Source organism: Sapajus apella, unplaced genomic scaffold, assembly GCF_009761245.1.
Source record: "Sapajus apella isolate SASKATOON/1434 unplaced genomic scaffold, GSC_monkey_1.0 scaffold19, whole genome shotgun sequence".
NCBI classification, from domain to species: Eukaryota; Metazoa; Chordata; class Mammalia; order Primates; family Cebidae; genus Sapajus; species Sapajus apella.
Window position 1 is genome coordinate 4,650,304 of NW_022436959.1, and position 15,489 is coordinate 4,665,792.

A 15,489-nucleotide genomic window follows, 5' to 3' on the forward strand; every position below is an offset into this window, starting at 1 on the left:
CGGGACCCCCTGCCTCCAGGGGGCGGGGACCTCTAAGGGACAATCTGGGCCCCGGGAGGTGGGTGTGACCGGGCGGGAACCGGGAGGCTCCAGGAAGCTCACCCAGGCCCCCAACCAGCGTCCCGCCCCGCTTCGGCTCCAGCTAAACGGCGCTCCCCGCCCACCGGCAGCAGCGGGCCTGGCTGCTGGCCCAGAGACTCGGAGCCCTGACTTGGGCCCGGCACGAGGAGGCGGGGATCCGAGCGGCCGAGGCTAGGACTTCGAGACCGCGGCTAGGACTTCGAGACCGCTGGGGCGAGTTGCGGGGCGGCGGCGGGAGGGGGCGCTGCGGAGCTCCGCGGGCGCCGCGCGGAGGAAGTGCCCTCTTGGCCGCGGCCGTCGCCGCCGGGGCCACGCTGCGGGGTTTGCCAGAGCAGCGCCGCGGGGGCCGAGATGTCGTCTCGGCCGGGGCGCGAGAACGCGGGGGCTGGAGGCGCGCGGCGGCCGCGGGAGCCGCCGGAGCAGGAGCTGCAGCGGCGTCGGGAGCAGAAGCGGCGGCGGCACGACGCGCAGCAGCTGCAGCAGCTGAAGCACCTGGAGTCCTTGTGAGTCCTGAGCTGTCGTCCGCGCGCCGCCCGTCTTCTTGGACCAAGGGCCCCGGCCGAGGGGCGCAGTGGTGGGCGCTAGGCCGGGTCCTCCGAGCCCCCGCGAGCAGGCAGGGGGGCCGGGCCCAGCAGGAGCCTGGTGCGGGCGACGGACGTCGGGCGCCGCGGTCAAGGACTTCAAGTCCGTCCCCCTGGTGGGGAGCGAGGGGCGTTCAGGGAGCCAACTGCCGTTCGGCACCAAACAGAACCTGACTTGGGAGGCCCTGAGCTTCCCTGGCTCCACGGGGTTTCAGGAGAGTCCAGATGACCCGGGAAAGTGTGGTTTAAAGACGATTCAAATATAGGGGAGGAAAATATGGCTTCCCTCGACCCTTCTAGGTTCCGTAGCTGGGCCACAAATTAAATTGTCATAAGACAGATTAACAGGAGAAAAACTTTTAATTATGTACCCATGCACTGGAGGGCCACAAAAGTGAGAGACTGAAAGAAGGGCCAGGGAATAGGGGCGTGGGCCTTTTGGGGCGTGGTGGAGACAGGGAACGGTGAGGGGGAAAATGTATGGTGAATAAAGGTTGCTTTGTTATCCAGGTTAGGCGCTCAGGCGATAAAAGTTGCGGCCGAGCAGCTCTCTTCCTATTACAGATACATTTACTACAGAAAACCTCCTTCGTAGGTGTAAATTTCTCTTTACAACAGGAGAGTCAAAAATTAATAAGAACAAAAGGGAAAAAAAGCAGAGGTATACTTTATTTTAGGCAGTTGAGGGGTAGCTGGGTAAGTTACCCTGTGTTAGTTGGTTCTGTTACTTTAGCTCAAAGTCATCAATATGCCAGGGTGGCATGTTTGGGGATGGTGTATTCTCGTCTTTTGCAGTCATTTATCAGGTGGTTTTTCCGAAATTCGAACACAAACCTCGGGTGGAAAGTTCGATCAGCAACTCTTCCAGTTCTTGTCTGATTCTAAAATTAGCTGCATCAAACCACCTTTTACGTGTGGCGTTCACTCAGTTATTCAAGAATTCGTTTCTGTTTTAGGCGCTTCTAGTTACCTATGTTAAGTAATTGTTAAATTAAGTATAGCCTAAGAGCTGCCTCCTTAAATATTTTAAGTTTAGCCTAAAAGTTTCTCTATACACGGTAAACTGTAAGTGGATGTGTAAACAGACTGTTACCTACTCTGTAACCTACCTGAGTCTCAGGCAATCACAGCAGCTGATTTTCAGGCCGTCACAGGTGGTCAGCCTTTGAAACTCTGTTCAAATAAGGGAAAAGCCAGGTTGCAAGGAATCCAGCTATTTCTCTATCTCACTTTGCTTTTCTGCACCTCACTTTCCTTTTCCCGTCCATAAACGTTATCCCACCAGGTGGCAGCCTCAGAGTTGCTCTGGACCTATTCTGGTTCTGGGGGTGCCCACTTTGAGAATAGTTCTTTGCTCAAGTAAAGTTTAATTTGTCTACTTTTTTAAAAACATAATTCATATAAGGAAAGATACTCAAAGAGTTAAAATCCTTCATAATTAACCTTCTGGGAGGTTTGATGTGAAATAAATTCCTATGTTGGGGTTTGGTCTGCTCTTTTTCCAGTGTGGCCCCAGAGCGAATGACTTTTCCCCTTAGCAGGGCAGGGGTCGCAGGATAGAGACCCTGCATTGTGTGCATCCACATTACAGGGCAGTCTTGGCCCTTTCAGGTCACTCTGTGGCACTCTTGGTCTCCCAAGGGAAGTCAGATGTTCAAAGATCTTCCCTAGCATAAGCAACCGAAGGCCTGGCCCTACCCAGCCCTCAATATATTTAGTTACAGAATGCCAGAGGATGGTTAATTTCACTTATTGGTAGCTCAGAGAGCTTTTTCACAAATAAGAGAGATTATAACCTACTTTTACAGATGAGAAAATGGAGGAACAGTGGTTAAGTTATGTGATCAAGGATACATTGACCAGCTAACCAGCAAATCTAGAGCTGAACCCAAGTGTTTTTTCCAGTTTCTGAGATTTAAAACTGAGTGAGCTGTTGAGACATTTGCTTTGGCTAGTTCAGAATCCTGTTTGAGCTTTAAATTGTATTTATACTAGAGTAAAATGTCGTTTTAAAATTCAAATAGTACTAAAAAAGCAATAGGCTGCCTGACTCCTCAGTAACCACTCATAGTCCCTGTGTCCCTCTTCCCCCTCTCAAACCAGGCTTCTCTGTGTAAACTTTTAGGTTTTACTTCTGGGATTTAACTGTATATTTCTAAATTGTATATACTGTTTACTTTGATTCAACATCCTAGACATACCTATTAACTTCTTGTCATAGTAAGGATTTAGTTCTTTACCTACCCTTCTTGTTTCCAGTCCTCCAGTGTAGCTCCATCATAGCTGCTTTTGCTAACAAATGCTTAGTATTAACATTATTATAACTAGGCTGGGCTCCGTGGCTCATGCCTGTAATCCCAACACTTTGGGAGGTAGAGGTGGGAAGAGTGCTGAGGCAGGAGTTCTAGGCCACCCTGGGCAACATTTATAAACCCTATCTCTGCCGAAAAAAAGAAAGACATTAGCCAGGCGTGGTGGTGCATGCCTGTGGTTCCAGCTACTTGGGAGGCTGAGGTGGGAGATCTGCTTGAACCTGGAAGGTGGAGGCTGCAGTGAGCCATGGTTGCAGCACTGCACTCCAGCCTGGGCAGCAGAGTGAGATCCTATCTCAAAATCAAAACAAAAGTAATATAAGTATGAATTATTACTCACTTTTGAGCCAAGTAGTGTTCTCTGATTTATTTTGCTTTCTCTACTATTGTTAACTTTTAAGTAGTTAATAAGAGCCTTCGTTTTTTCACTTGCTTAGTTTTCTACTGCTATTTTTTTCCTCCCAAAGTCTCCAAAATCTGAGTACTGTAAAGCTGAAAAGGTGCCTTCCTTACTTATCATAGGAGTCACAGCTGACACTCATCTATAACAAAAGATAGATCAATATGGAAAAGCTTAACAAATGTATTTAATCAAAGTTTTATGTGACATGGGAACCTTTAGAAAGGAAGACCCAAAGACCCAGAGGAAACTATTTTTATGCTTAATTTGGATGAAGAATGTATAGAAGAAGTGTAGAAATATAATTGAACAAAAAAGGGTATAATGCAATGGCAATAGACGGGGAAAACTCAGCAAGACTTGTCTAGTCAGATTCTTCAGACCTCTCTATATATCATTACTTCCTCCCAGGTATGGGGCAGGACCCCTTCTGGAACAAGGGGTCCCGATCTGTCAAACAAGGTAGGTCAGCTAATTTTTTTATGGCCAGGTCTGACAGAAAGACAAGGAAATATTAGGGTAATATTTGTAGGAGTTTTTAATTATTATTTTAAATATAAAGTTCCACTGAGATTTTCTTTTCTTTTTCTAAAAATATTTTTAAAAGTCATTTGTAGGTCTTCTGGCTTGCTCTGTGGGAGAGTTGTTCTAGTTTCTGTGTCCCACTGTGGAAAAGAGGAGTTCTGGCCTCTCTGACTGCTTTGGGATATCATTTTCTGAGCCCCAACAGTACTTTTTCCACACATAACTACATATCAGGTAATCACTCAGTTCCCTTTTATACCTAGAATCTTCATTCTGTCGTTCTTCAGTACAGTGGTTACTTTTTAGACCTGGTGTCCAACAGTGGTCTTAGCACATCCTTTACCACTCTCCTATCGTGCATCTCATTCCTGGATTCCATGTCGTCCTCTTTATATGTCTACTCTCACATTTTACCCAAGCCCATTCTTCAACTTACTATGAAAGTGCATTGGAGGTAAATTTTTTAACACCTTCCATATCTGAAGATGTCTTTAGTCTATCCCAAAACTTGGTACATAATTTGACTAGGTATAAAATTACAGGTCAAAAATCATTTTGGGGCTGGGTGTGGTGGCTTACGCCTGTAATCCCAACACTTTGGGAGGCCAAGGCAAGAGGATCACTTGAAGCCTGCAGTTCGGGACCAGCCTGGGCAACAATGTAAGACCCTGTCTCTAAAGAAAATTTACAGATTAGCCAGGCACAGTGACATGGACCTGTAGTCCCAGCTACTGGGGAGGCTGAGGCAGGAGGAAAATAGTAACAATTTTCACTGAGTTTTGGCGATAGTACATCACTATCTCCTAGCTTCCAAAACTGCTAAGGAGTTTGATCCAACTCTGATTCCCTTTCTTTTATAAGTTACCTGTTCAAGTTCACCTCACCCTTAAACATTAAGATACTATTTTTTATTGCTGCCATCCTGAAGTTTGATGATAATGTCAGTCTCTTCTAATTGACTTTTTTTTTTTTTTTTTAACTTTTAGGTTCAGGGGTACGTGTGTAGGTTTGTTATATAGGTAAACTTGTGTCATGGGGGTTTGTTGTACAGATTATTTCATCACTCAGGTACTAAACCTAGTACCCAACAGTTACTTTTTCTGATCCTTACCCTCCTCCCACCCTCCACCCTCAAGTAAGCCCCAGTGTGTTTTGTTCCCCAACTTGTACAGTTGACTCATTTTTTCTCAACATGTCATAAATGCATTAACTGCATACATCAATTTATGTATTTCCTCTGCTCAATTTTTTTTATTCCTTCTGTTGATTTTCTGTTGCTCTGTCTCTTCTGTCTCTTTGTATTTTCATTGTTCTTTGTAGATGTATCTTTTTCTCTACAGAACATATTTTTAAATTCTGTTATATATCTAAATCAAAAAGCTTTTTCTTATTCTGCAAGTTGCTTTTTATAGCATCCTGTTCTTGTTTCATAAATGTAGTATCTTCATTCATCTACAAAGATACTCATTTTTCTTTTTTGTTGTCTTCTGTTCCCTACATTGTGTCTGTTTCTTGTTTCCCTTTTGATTGCTGTCTTCCATTTAGTAATTTTTTTTCCTTCCTCTAAAGTCTGAGTATTCTTGAATCTCAACCATATTTTGTTCTGTTTTGTGTTTTTTAGAGATAAGGTCTCGTCCTGACACCCAGGCATGATCATAACTTATTGCAGCCTTGATTTCCTGGGCTCAAGTGACCCCCCCCCAACAGAATCAGAATGCAGAGCAGCTGGTACTGCAGGTGCACACCACAACACCCAGCTAGTTTTTTTACTTTTTTTTTTTTTGTAGAGTTGGGGTCTTACTATGTTGCCGAGGCTGGTCTGGAACCCCTGGCTTCAAGCAGTCCCCTCACTTCAGCCTCCCAAAGTGCTGGGATTACAGGCATTAGCCACTGCCCTGGCCTCAACTCATTTAAGAGTAGGCACTATAAAGCTCTTACCAAGGGCAGCTGTGTGTGGGAGAGAAAAAGAGAGAAGGTGTTGTTTGTTAATCAGATAGCTTCAGGGTGCTCATGCTACAGGGTACCCTTTTTATCAAGAGACTTCCAAGTGTCAGTAGTTTTTTTTCTGGGGCTCCTAAGTTCCTCTAGGGAAGGGTCTTGAGTCCCCTGCCTGGCGCCAGGGATCTCTGCCTGATTGCCAGTGTCGCTGGGTGGGAGAGGCTAACCCTGAAGGCAGGCTCCTTCAAGTGTTGGGTAGGCAGCCTCCTGGCCGTAGGAAGAAGCCTCAGGACTTGATGTCCATACTCCCAACCTGCATCTTCTGAAAACTGTTACTTCCTCCACCCCTAAAAGCCCATTGCTGTTTCCACTTTCCTAAATTTGTTGAAAACTTTCTCTGATGTTGCCTCCTTTTGGGATATCTTTGTGGCTTTTTAGTTTTTTCATTGTCATTTTTAAAGCATCTGGGGAAGGAGATAGATAAGCATGTTGGTCAGTTGGCCGTGTTAAATGGGAAGCCCCACAGTGCTGTTTTACAAATCGAATTCAAATCTTTTCATCCCTAATGTGATGGAGTCTCCTTAGTCTCCACCACAGTTTTCCCTTGGTGACCCTGCCTGCCAGGGCCCTGAGGGCATTGGAGGCCTCCTCCTGTGCTCCAACACTCTCTGTCACTCAGTAGCTCCTGGGCTGCCAGGCATAACAGAGCAGCCCTTCTGGGGGCATGTGGCAGTTTCACCTCTGCCACACAGCCCCTTGGATGCAGCTGCAGCAACAATTGTGTGGAATGGACTACACTTGCATTAAGGACTCTTCTCAAAGAAAACCCATCTCAAAAGTCAACAGAAAGAGTAATTTGAAACACTTAACAGAAGATTTCTTACTCTGTACACGCTTAAGAAGATAGTGTGTCTCCCCTCATACATAATGGTAGTCTTCTTAGTCAGAGATAGTACAGTCTGAATGACTAAGTAGGGCTTTTCATATGACACAAAATAATATACCTCACTCAACTTTTTTTTTAATTTTAAGAATTAACTGCAGCTGGACACAGTGGCTCATGTGTATAATCCCAGTACTTTGGGAGGCCAAGACAGGAGGATTGCTTACTGGAGCTCAAGGCTGCAGTAAGCTATGATTGCACCACTGCACTCCAGGTTGGGTGACGGTGACTGCAAAGATAAATGCATACCTCTTAACTGTCACAGTGCAGAATCTAAACTGCACATAAACATACTTCGGTTTTCTAATCTGTGTTTAGTAGTTAAATAATACTTTGAGAAATATCTTTTTGAGTATACCACTAAGGAATTGTTCAGCCCTAGGAAACAACTTTAAACTTGTGAAACCACTTGGAAAATGAACGTTGGGAATCCCATTGCTAACAATATATTTCCAAATGTGCAGTTGCATCACATTCCTTTTCATCCTGGAAGAACAGTTACTTTTTTTTTTTTTTTTTTTCCAGAATTTGGATCTCAGTTTGATTGGCCATAAGTTGTTTTTTGTATAATGTTTGTGACTCAAAAGGATTTATTTATTGGATTTTAGGATTTATAGACTTTACTGTCAAGCTCCTTCTAGTCTCTATGCATAAGGTGTAGCATTAATGTTTCTAATGAATGGCTATAGTTAAACTGTATCATCTTCATAAGTTTAGAGATTTCCATTGTTTTTGCTAAGTTAGGCCTATGTCATGCCACAGCTTTTAGAAATATTTTAAGCATCTACTTTGGGAAAGCACTGTACCACACTTACGAAGCTAATCCTGTTAATACATTTGTTTACTATTTAATCTTCAGGGAACAGATATGGGATTAGTGGTATTTCTAATCCATTGTCCATCAAGTTGTTTTCTCCCACATCTTATAGAAGGGGAGAATGAAATCCTTTTTTTTTTTTTTTTTTTTTTTTTTAGATGTAGTCTCACTCTGTCTCCCAGGCTGAAGTGCAGTGGTGTGATCTCAGCTCACTGCAACTTCCACCTCCCAGGTTCAAACGATTCTCCTGCCTCGGACTCCTGCGTAGCTGGGATTACAGGTGCCCGCCACCATGCCCAGCTAATTTTAGTGTTTTTAATAGAGACGGGGTTTCACCATGTTGGCTAGGCTAGTGTTGAGCTCTTGACCTCAAGTGATCTGCCCACCTCAGCCTCCCAAAGTGCTGGGATTACAGGCGCGAGCCACTGCACCCAGCCGAATGAAAATTATTTCACTTTTCCCTTAGGCTATTCTTGACTCCCTTTTCAATATTCATTGTCTTCTAAAGGGTCCCTTAAACTATGCAGAAGAGGAACGTTCAGGTGAAGAAACCATTAAATCATTAAGTGTTTCTATATGTTGCAGCCATTCCGAAGTATTAAAATGAGAAAGCCAGGTGTCATGGTGGCATGGTGCACAACTGTAGTCCCAACTACTCAGGCGGCTGACATGGGAGGATTGCTTAAGGCCAGGGGTTTGAGACCAGCCTAGGCAACACAACAAGACCCTGTCTCAAAAAAAAAAAAAAGTACTTCCCAAAAGGTTTAGAGTCGAGGGCAGACCTGAGCTAAAAATATTTGCATATTACTCTTTTGGGAGGCGGTACAAATTGCTTTAGGAGGCCAGGAGTTGCTCTTTGAGTGCACAAACACCTCACCTTCAGAATTTCCTTCCCATCTCACTGCCTGTCCCATCTGCAGACTTACATGCCCAGCATTCTGGGTCTCCTCTGGGTTCAGTCCCTGGATGGAAATAAGGAAGTCCTGGTCAGTCCCAGGTGGGTGCCACTGAGCACAGGGAGAAGGGTTTTGCTCTTCCCAGGTGATTGCTTGTCTGCAAACCAGTGGTAAAAGCTTACTGTTGCTAAAATCTGTGATTCAAAATCCTACAGCCCCCTTTTTGCAGCAACTTGATGTGTTATGTTTACATTAACATGGTTGATGGTTTTGTTTTTTGTTTTCCAGTTATGAAAAACCTCCTCCTGGGCTTATCAAGGTTGGTGTGAAGTTTGTGGTTATTCCACTAGACATACTTGTAGACTTAGTAACGTGTTACGAAAAATGGTTGCAAGACATTTAAATCTTCTTTTACCAAAAGCCTGTTTCTTGCCTGCGGATGCCTGAGGGGTCACAATTTTTAGTTTTGTCACAAGCCTCTGCCTTTGTGGAAATTTCCTCAGCCATGTTTCCCTTCCCCGAAGAACCAGTGCAGACCCACGTGGGTTCCTTGGCCATGCCCCGCTTCTCTCTTGCTGGTGATAGCATCTCTAAGCTCCACTGCCTCCGTTTCCTGGTCAGCCTCACCCGGCTCTGCCCTTCGGTCCATCCTGCGCTGGTTTCTTGAATATGAGCAGCTCAGAGAGCAGTAAACTCTGAGGAGACCAGACAGTTCAGCAGTCCAGCTCCCCAGTGCAGGCCTCCCTTCCACAGCTCCCTGGCCACAGTACCAGGGTGTGTGTGTACGACGGAGACTTAGAGTGGCAGGCCATGGCCAAGAAAACTCGCTGTCTCATAACTCTCAATGAAGAAAGATTCTTTAAAAACATTTGTCTATTGCAAATTTAATGTTCATAGAAACTTGAAAAAAATCCAACAGTTTAAAAACGCATTAATTGTAAATGCAGTTACTGAGTGGTAAAAATGCATATCAGAGATATAGCATGTGTGTAACTATGAAACTGACAGGGCTCTCAGGGTATAATAAGGTATTCTAGCATAACAGGCCATTTCTATTACTCCAGGAAGCCTGGCTTACTTTAATTATACATTTTGAGGTGGTGAAACTTTTTCTTTTAATCTTAGAATCTAATTTACATCAAAATTTGGAGCTTACCAGTCACTGCTATATAAGGACATTTTTCTGCTTCACCAGTAACTTTTCTCTAAGAACAGCTACATTGTTTTTGGCATAGTTGTTTTGGTACATTCGTTTGTTTCTTCAATCAGGTGTAACTTGTCTTTCTTTCTAGTTCTGAGGGGTAGTTAAGGGGATGTTGGCACCGGCAGCCCAGGAAAAAGCCAGGCGAGGGTAACTCTAAGGGCAGTGGGAGAGAATCCCAGTGCTCTCTTGCCTTGCTGTTTATACCTGTTCTCTTTGTTTAGGAAGATGAGACTAAGCCAGAAGACTGCATACCAGATGTACCAGGCAATGAACATGCCAGGGAATTTCTGGCTCACGCACCAACAAAAGGACTTTGGATGCCACTGGGGAAAGAAGTCAAAGTTATGCAGTGTGAGTGTGGGAGAGTTTCCCTAATCCGTGCAACTTACATGCCGCAATTTTACTACTTTTATTTAACTTGTTCTCCTCACAGCCCTCTTATAGCCAAGGCATGTTTTCCATCTTCTAGATGAGGAAGCATCCACCCCATCCCCCACCCTCGTGCCATGTGAATACAAAGAAAGAGAGCTGTCATCTTAAGCCAGGAAGGAAGCTCTCACCATAGGCCCATCTTGCTGGGACCCTGATCTCAGATTTCCAACCTACAGAATGAATGAGAAAATCAGTTTCTGTTGTTTAGGCCACCCAGAATACAGCATCTTGTTACGTCTGCCCAAGCTGACTAAGACACTATCTTTCTGCAGGTTCCCGTAGCCTCTCTCCTGTGTTAGATCACTAATTTTCCTGTGTCTTGAGTCTCCTTTATTATTATATTCTCTCCTTAGGGTATAACAAATCCTATGGCAGTTACCTTCAAAATAAGTTTATAGGTGATAAAGATGTCAAGACCTTTACTTTTCTAGAATCATCTTTGACAGATTCTTAATTTTACCAGGATATTGAATTCTAATTTAAAAATAAGTTTCCTTGAGAATTTTGAAGGGAATGCTTCATTGCCTTGATCATTTGTTAAAAGCAAAGACAACCTGCCCTGAAACATCTGAGTTCAGTACCCATCGGTTTTTCTTCTTTGGGTGGGTTGTATTTTCCCAAAGAAGGCTCCCATGCAGAGGGAAAGCCATGCTGTGAGAGTTCTGGGAGCTGAGCGGAGGAAGTCTGGACATGTGTCCATCTGCTTTTCATTCATTCATGTGATCCTTTGCAGCTACTGCAGCAGCTTCCTTCAGACCTACCTGATGTCTCCCTGGTCTCCCTGGCCAGAGACCTTCTGTTTTACCTTTTCCACAAATTAAACCTTCTTTTTTTTTTTTTTTTTTTTTGAGACGGAGTTTCGCTCTTGTTACCCAGGCTGGAGTGCAATGGCGCGATCTCGGCTCACCGCAACCTCCGCCTCCTGGGTTCAGGCAATTCTCCTGCCTCAGCCTCCTGAGTAGCTGGGATTACAGGCACGCACCACCATGCCCAGCTAATTTTTTGTATTTTTAGTGGAGACGGAGTTTCACCATGTTGACCAGGATGGTCTCGATCTCTTGACCTCGTGATCCACCCGCCTTGGCCTCCCAAAGTGCTGGGATTACAGGCTTGAGCCACCGCGCCCGGCTTAAACAACCTTCTTTACCAGGGTCAGGGAAACAGGGTGTCACTCTGTCACCTGGGCTGTAGTACAGTGATACGATCACAGCTTACTGCAGCCTCAATCTCCCAGAATCGGGTGATCTCACCTCAGCCTCTGGGGTAGCTGGGACTACAGGTGTGCACCACCAGGCTCAGCTAATTTTTTTTTTTTTTGTATTTTTGTAGAGATGGGGTTTCACCATGTTGCCCAGGCTAGTCTCGATATCCTGGCCTCAAGTGATCCACCTGCCTCTGCCTCTCAAAGTGCTAGGATTACAGGCATAAGGCACTATGCCAGCCAATGTTAATATTTTAAGAGAACTTGTGATTTTGTTTACTTAAAACTGAGAGATTTGAACAGAGGTCGACTCATCCTGAGAAAGAAGCTATTCTGGTGTCTAAATTAGTAAATGAGAAACAGAGATACTTTATGAAAACATTTACTCTGAAAAATATACTGAGACACTCTTTTAAAAATTCATCTTTTGGGCTGGGCATGGTGGCTCACGCCTGTAATCCCAGCACTTTGGGAGGCCAAGGCGGGCGGAACACCTGAAGTCTGGAGTTCAAGACCAGCCTGGGCAACATGGCAAAACCCTGTCTCTAGTAAAAATACAAAAATTCGCCAGGCATGGTGGCATGCACCTGTAATCCCAGCTACCCGGGAGGCTGAGACAGGAGAACTGCTTGAACCCAGGAGGCAGAGATTGCATTGAGCCAAGATTGCGCCACTGCACTCCAGCATGGGCGACAGAGCAGGACTCCATCTCCAAAAAAAAAAAAAAAAAAAAAATCTACCTTTTGAAGTAATTTTCCATTGGATTGCTTCCTAAATACTTGGTTATATAATATTATTTCTAAAGGTATTAAGACTAAAGGATGCTTGGGGAAGCAATTAGTTTACCTCTGTTTTCTGGGATCTTACATGGCTTGCCCATGATTATATTTTGTTTTAGAATTGGAGTTTAGTGAAGAAAAATTTGAATATATTCCGCTGATTCTTTATCTTGAGTAGGTGAAGCTGCATTATCTTACAGAAATACTTTTCTTTTTGTTTTTAGGTTGGCGCTGTAAACGGTATGGTCACCGAACTGGCGACAAAGAATGTCCTTTCTTTATCAAAGGCAACCAAAAGTTAGAGCAGTTCAGAGTGGTAAGTAAAGCCCCACAATGTCAATTTACGTTTATCAGAGATGGTGAAAATCAGTGAAGCAGCAAGTCACCAGTGAAGTGAATGTTCACATAAAATACGTTCCCAGAAGCCTTTTGGCCAAAGTGTATGCTGTTAACTACACGCTTATTAAATTACATTTGTATGACAAATTAGCTCTTTAAGAAACTGAATTCTTACTAAAGTGTTGTTTGCTTATAACTTGGAACGGTGATGTTTTTTTTTTCTGAAGCAGACATTGTTATCTGTTCAGCCCCCCCTTTTGATACTCACTATGTAAAAAGTCATGTTTCATAACTAAAATCAGGGATTTAATTTCCCAGTCTTTAAAGAGTACATATCTTTCAGTTGTAAGAGTAAAGTGTCCATATATTTTCTTCTTTAGATGATGGTTATTTCCTGTATTTTTGTTTGTTTGTTTTTGAGGTGGCAGTGTTACAGCTCCGTGACTGCTCCTGCAGAGCAGGGCTACCCCAGAGGCAGTGTGCTGAAAGTAGCCATTTCCTGTATTTTTCTAATTGGAAAATCTTTTTTTTAGCCTTAATGAGTTTTCAGTGATGTGACCCTTATAAGGATTAGAACATGTTGAACATGCAGCTACATCAAACAGTAAAAAAAAAAAATAAACTGGATTCCATAACATAAGGATTTAATTGTATTTAACTTGGGGTCCATGAAGCCTGACCAAACCTTAACCTTCTCTGACCCTTAAGGCACATGAAGATCCCATGTACGACATCATACGAGACAATAAACGACATGAAAAGGATGTAAGGTGAGATCATCCTGATGGTAACAATATCCTCTTAAAGTTTTAAAATTATATAAAGTTGGAGAAAACCATTCTAGTGTTAGTGGAATGGTATAGTAAACATGGTGCTTCAATTGTGAAAATTTGTAGAATGCAGGAGTCATGGCTGAAAAGACCAGTGTTGGGGAATGAGCAGGCCAGCCTCCTCCTCCTTGGATTAGCTTAAAGCTGTGGGCTTGGTCTAGCCCTCTGGCCTCTGCACGTAATATTGGCAACCCATGTTGTGCTGTCTACTTGTACAGTACAATTGATACTTTCATGTGATTCAGTTTATCTTCTCCAGTGTCTTTCGGGATCTGAGCTTTTGTTAAAAATTATACTTAGGCTAGGCTCAGTGGCTCACACCTGTAAATCCTAATACTTGGGGAGGCCAAGGCCAGCGGACTGCAGAAGTCCAGGAGTTTGAGACCAGTCTGGGCCACATGGCAAAGCCCCATCTTTACAAAAAAATATAAACACAAAAATTAGCCAGGTATGGCAGCACACACCTATAGTTCCAGCTACTAGGGAGGATGAGGTGGGAGGATCTGCTTGACCCCAGTAGGTTTAGGCTGCAGTGAGCCATGATTGCACCACTGCACTCCATCCTAGGTGACAGGGCAAGACCCTGTCTCAAAAAAAAAATTAGACATGATTAGAGAGAGGTGGAAAAAATTGGAGGGTTTGTTTTTTCAAATTGGTGGCATCAAATTATAACTGTTAAAGATGTAGATTTAGAAACTGAGCAGTAGGGGAATGGTTTAGTAAGTATGCAGCTATTAGAAATTACAGTTGTAAGGACTGTGGAAACATGCAGAAATATTTCGGACAATGAAAAGAATACAAAATGGCTTGTACACTGGTTACAGTCATGTAAAGTAGGCATTCAAGTGGAGAAAAACAGGTAAAAAATAAGTACTGTCTTTGTGACATGGTTATTCATGATCCTCCCATAATGCTTTTGAATGACATATTTAAGAAATTGTTTTAAGTTAAAGCTAAAACTCACTGTTCTTGGATCAATCTTGAATGTTTAGGATTCAGCAGTTAAAACAGTTACTGGAGGATTCTACCTCGGATGAAGATGGGAGCAGCTCTAGTTCCTCTGAAGGTAAAGAGAAACACAAGAAAAGGAAGAGGAAAGAAAAGCATAAGAAAAGGAAGAAGGAAAAGAAAAAGAAGAAAAAACGGAAGCACAAATCTTCCAAGTCAAATGAGAGTTCTGACTCGGAGTGACAAGAACGTGACTTGTTCAACATTCTCTTCTCAAACACTGGCCGAGGAACAGAGGAAGATGCAGTCGGAGAAAGGACCAGGATAGAGACGCTGAGAGAAGAGGATATGTGAGTCACAGCAGTGAGCACCCACCCGCCTTCCAGTGAAGATGTGACCCCAGGAGAGGGAGTGTCTCCTTCCAGGTGCTAGCTCTAGACAGTGGCTGATTTTAGGCAGGAAAGTTTGTACAGTGTTGTCCTCCCTGCTGGTCACATGCGTTTACGATTCCTTTGAAATGTCTTCCACAGGGTGGCAGGACTGAGGGAATCTCTAAGGCATGTCTTCCAGGCCCTGCCACAGTTTGTGCCCTCCACACTGTGGACTCAGTTCCCGTGGATGTCAGGCTTGAGTTTTCTCTGTTGTTGAGAATAATAAAAGTTCAGTATTTATTTTTTAAATGGAATGTATTTATTTATGAATAATACATAAATGTAAACAATACATAATACAAATTTAAAAGGTACATAAGATCTAATCATGAAAACTCTTCTTTTTCCTTTCTACTACAGTTACCTTCCCCAATGTCTACCAGCAGTACTAGTTTCTTGTGAATATTTTATATATCACAAGCAAGTACAAGGTTTTTCTTATAAAAATGCTATCCACATTCACTCACAAATGGTTAAATTTTAAACTGAGAAGTATGAAACCTTACAGTGGTCAGTATATGAGGAGGGTTGGATCCAGGACCAACTCCCTCAATCCCTCACAGATACCAAAATCCATAGATGCCCAAGTCCCTTACATTAAATGGCATGCTATTTGCCTATTGCCTATACACATCTTCCCATATACTTTAATTCCTCTGTAGATTACTTATAACACCTAATACAATTTAATAGTTGTTACAGTGTATTGTTTAGGGAATAATGGCAATAAAGAGAGTCTGTGCATGTTCCATAGAGACAGAACCATCCATTTATTTTTTTGTTTGTTTGTTTGAATATTTTCTATCTGCAGTTTGCTGAATTCATGAATGTA

The 15,489-nt window shown here is 43.3% G+C and overlaps 1 protein-coding gene and 1 long non-coding RNA gene across 2 annotated transcripts; one reads left to right on the forward strand and one right to left on the reverse strand.

Annotated features, from left to right (window-relative positions):
- Positions 1-399: 399 nt before the first annotated feature.
- Positions 400-14,906, forward strand: RP9 (RP9 pre-mRNA splicing factor). Its single transcript, XM_032286845.1, has 6 exons — positions 400-584; positions 8,782-8,812; positions 9,919-10,048; positions 12,334-12,425; positions 13,157-13,218; positions 14,271-14,906. The coding sequence occupies exons 1-6, from the start codon at positions 433-435 to the stop codon at positions 14,467-14,469; spliced, it is 666 nt and encodes a 221-aa protein (XP_032142736.1). The 5' UTR covers positions 400-432; the 3' UTR covers positions 14,470-14,906.
- On the reverse strand, positions 9,591-11,363 carry LOC116557377. Its single transcript, XR_004271488.1, has 2 exons — positions 11,265-11,363; positions 9,591-10,952 (listed from the first exon to the last, which is right to left on the reverse strand). It is a non-coding gene; the product is annotated as an uncharacterized LOC116557377 (long non-coding RNA).
- Positions 14,907-15,489: the final 583 nt, after the last annotated feature.

Coding starts and splice junctions, on each gene's coding strand:
- RP9 (XM_032286845.1), top strand. CDS start 433: ATGTCGTCTCGGCCGGGGCGCGAGAACGCGGGGGCTGGAGGCGCGCGG. Junction 8,813..9,918: donor CTCCTCCTGGGCTTATCAAG/GTTGGTGTGAAG, acceptor CTCTTTGTTTAG/GAAGATGAGACTAAGCCAGA. Junction 13,219..14,270: donor CGACATGAAAAGGATGTAAG/GTGAGATCATCC, acceptor TTGAATGTTTAG/GATTCAGCAGTTAAAACAGT.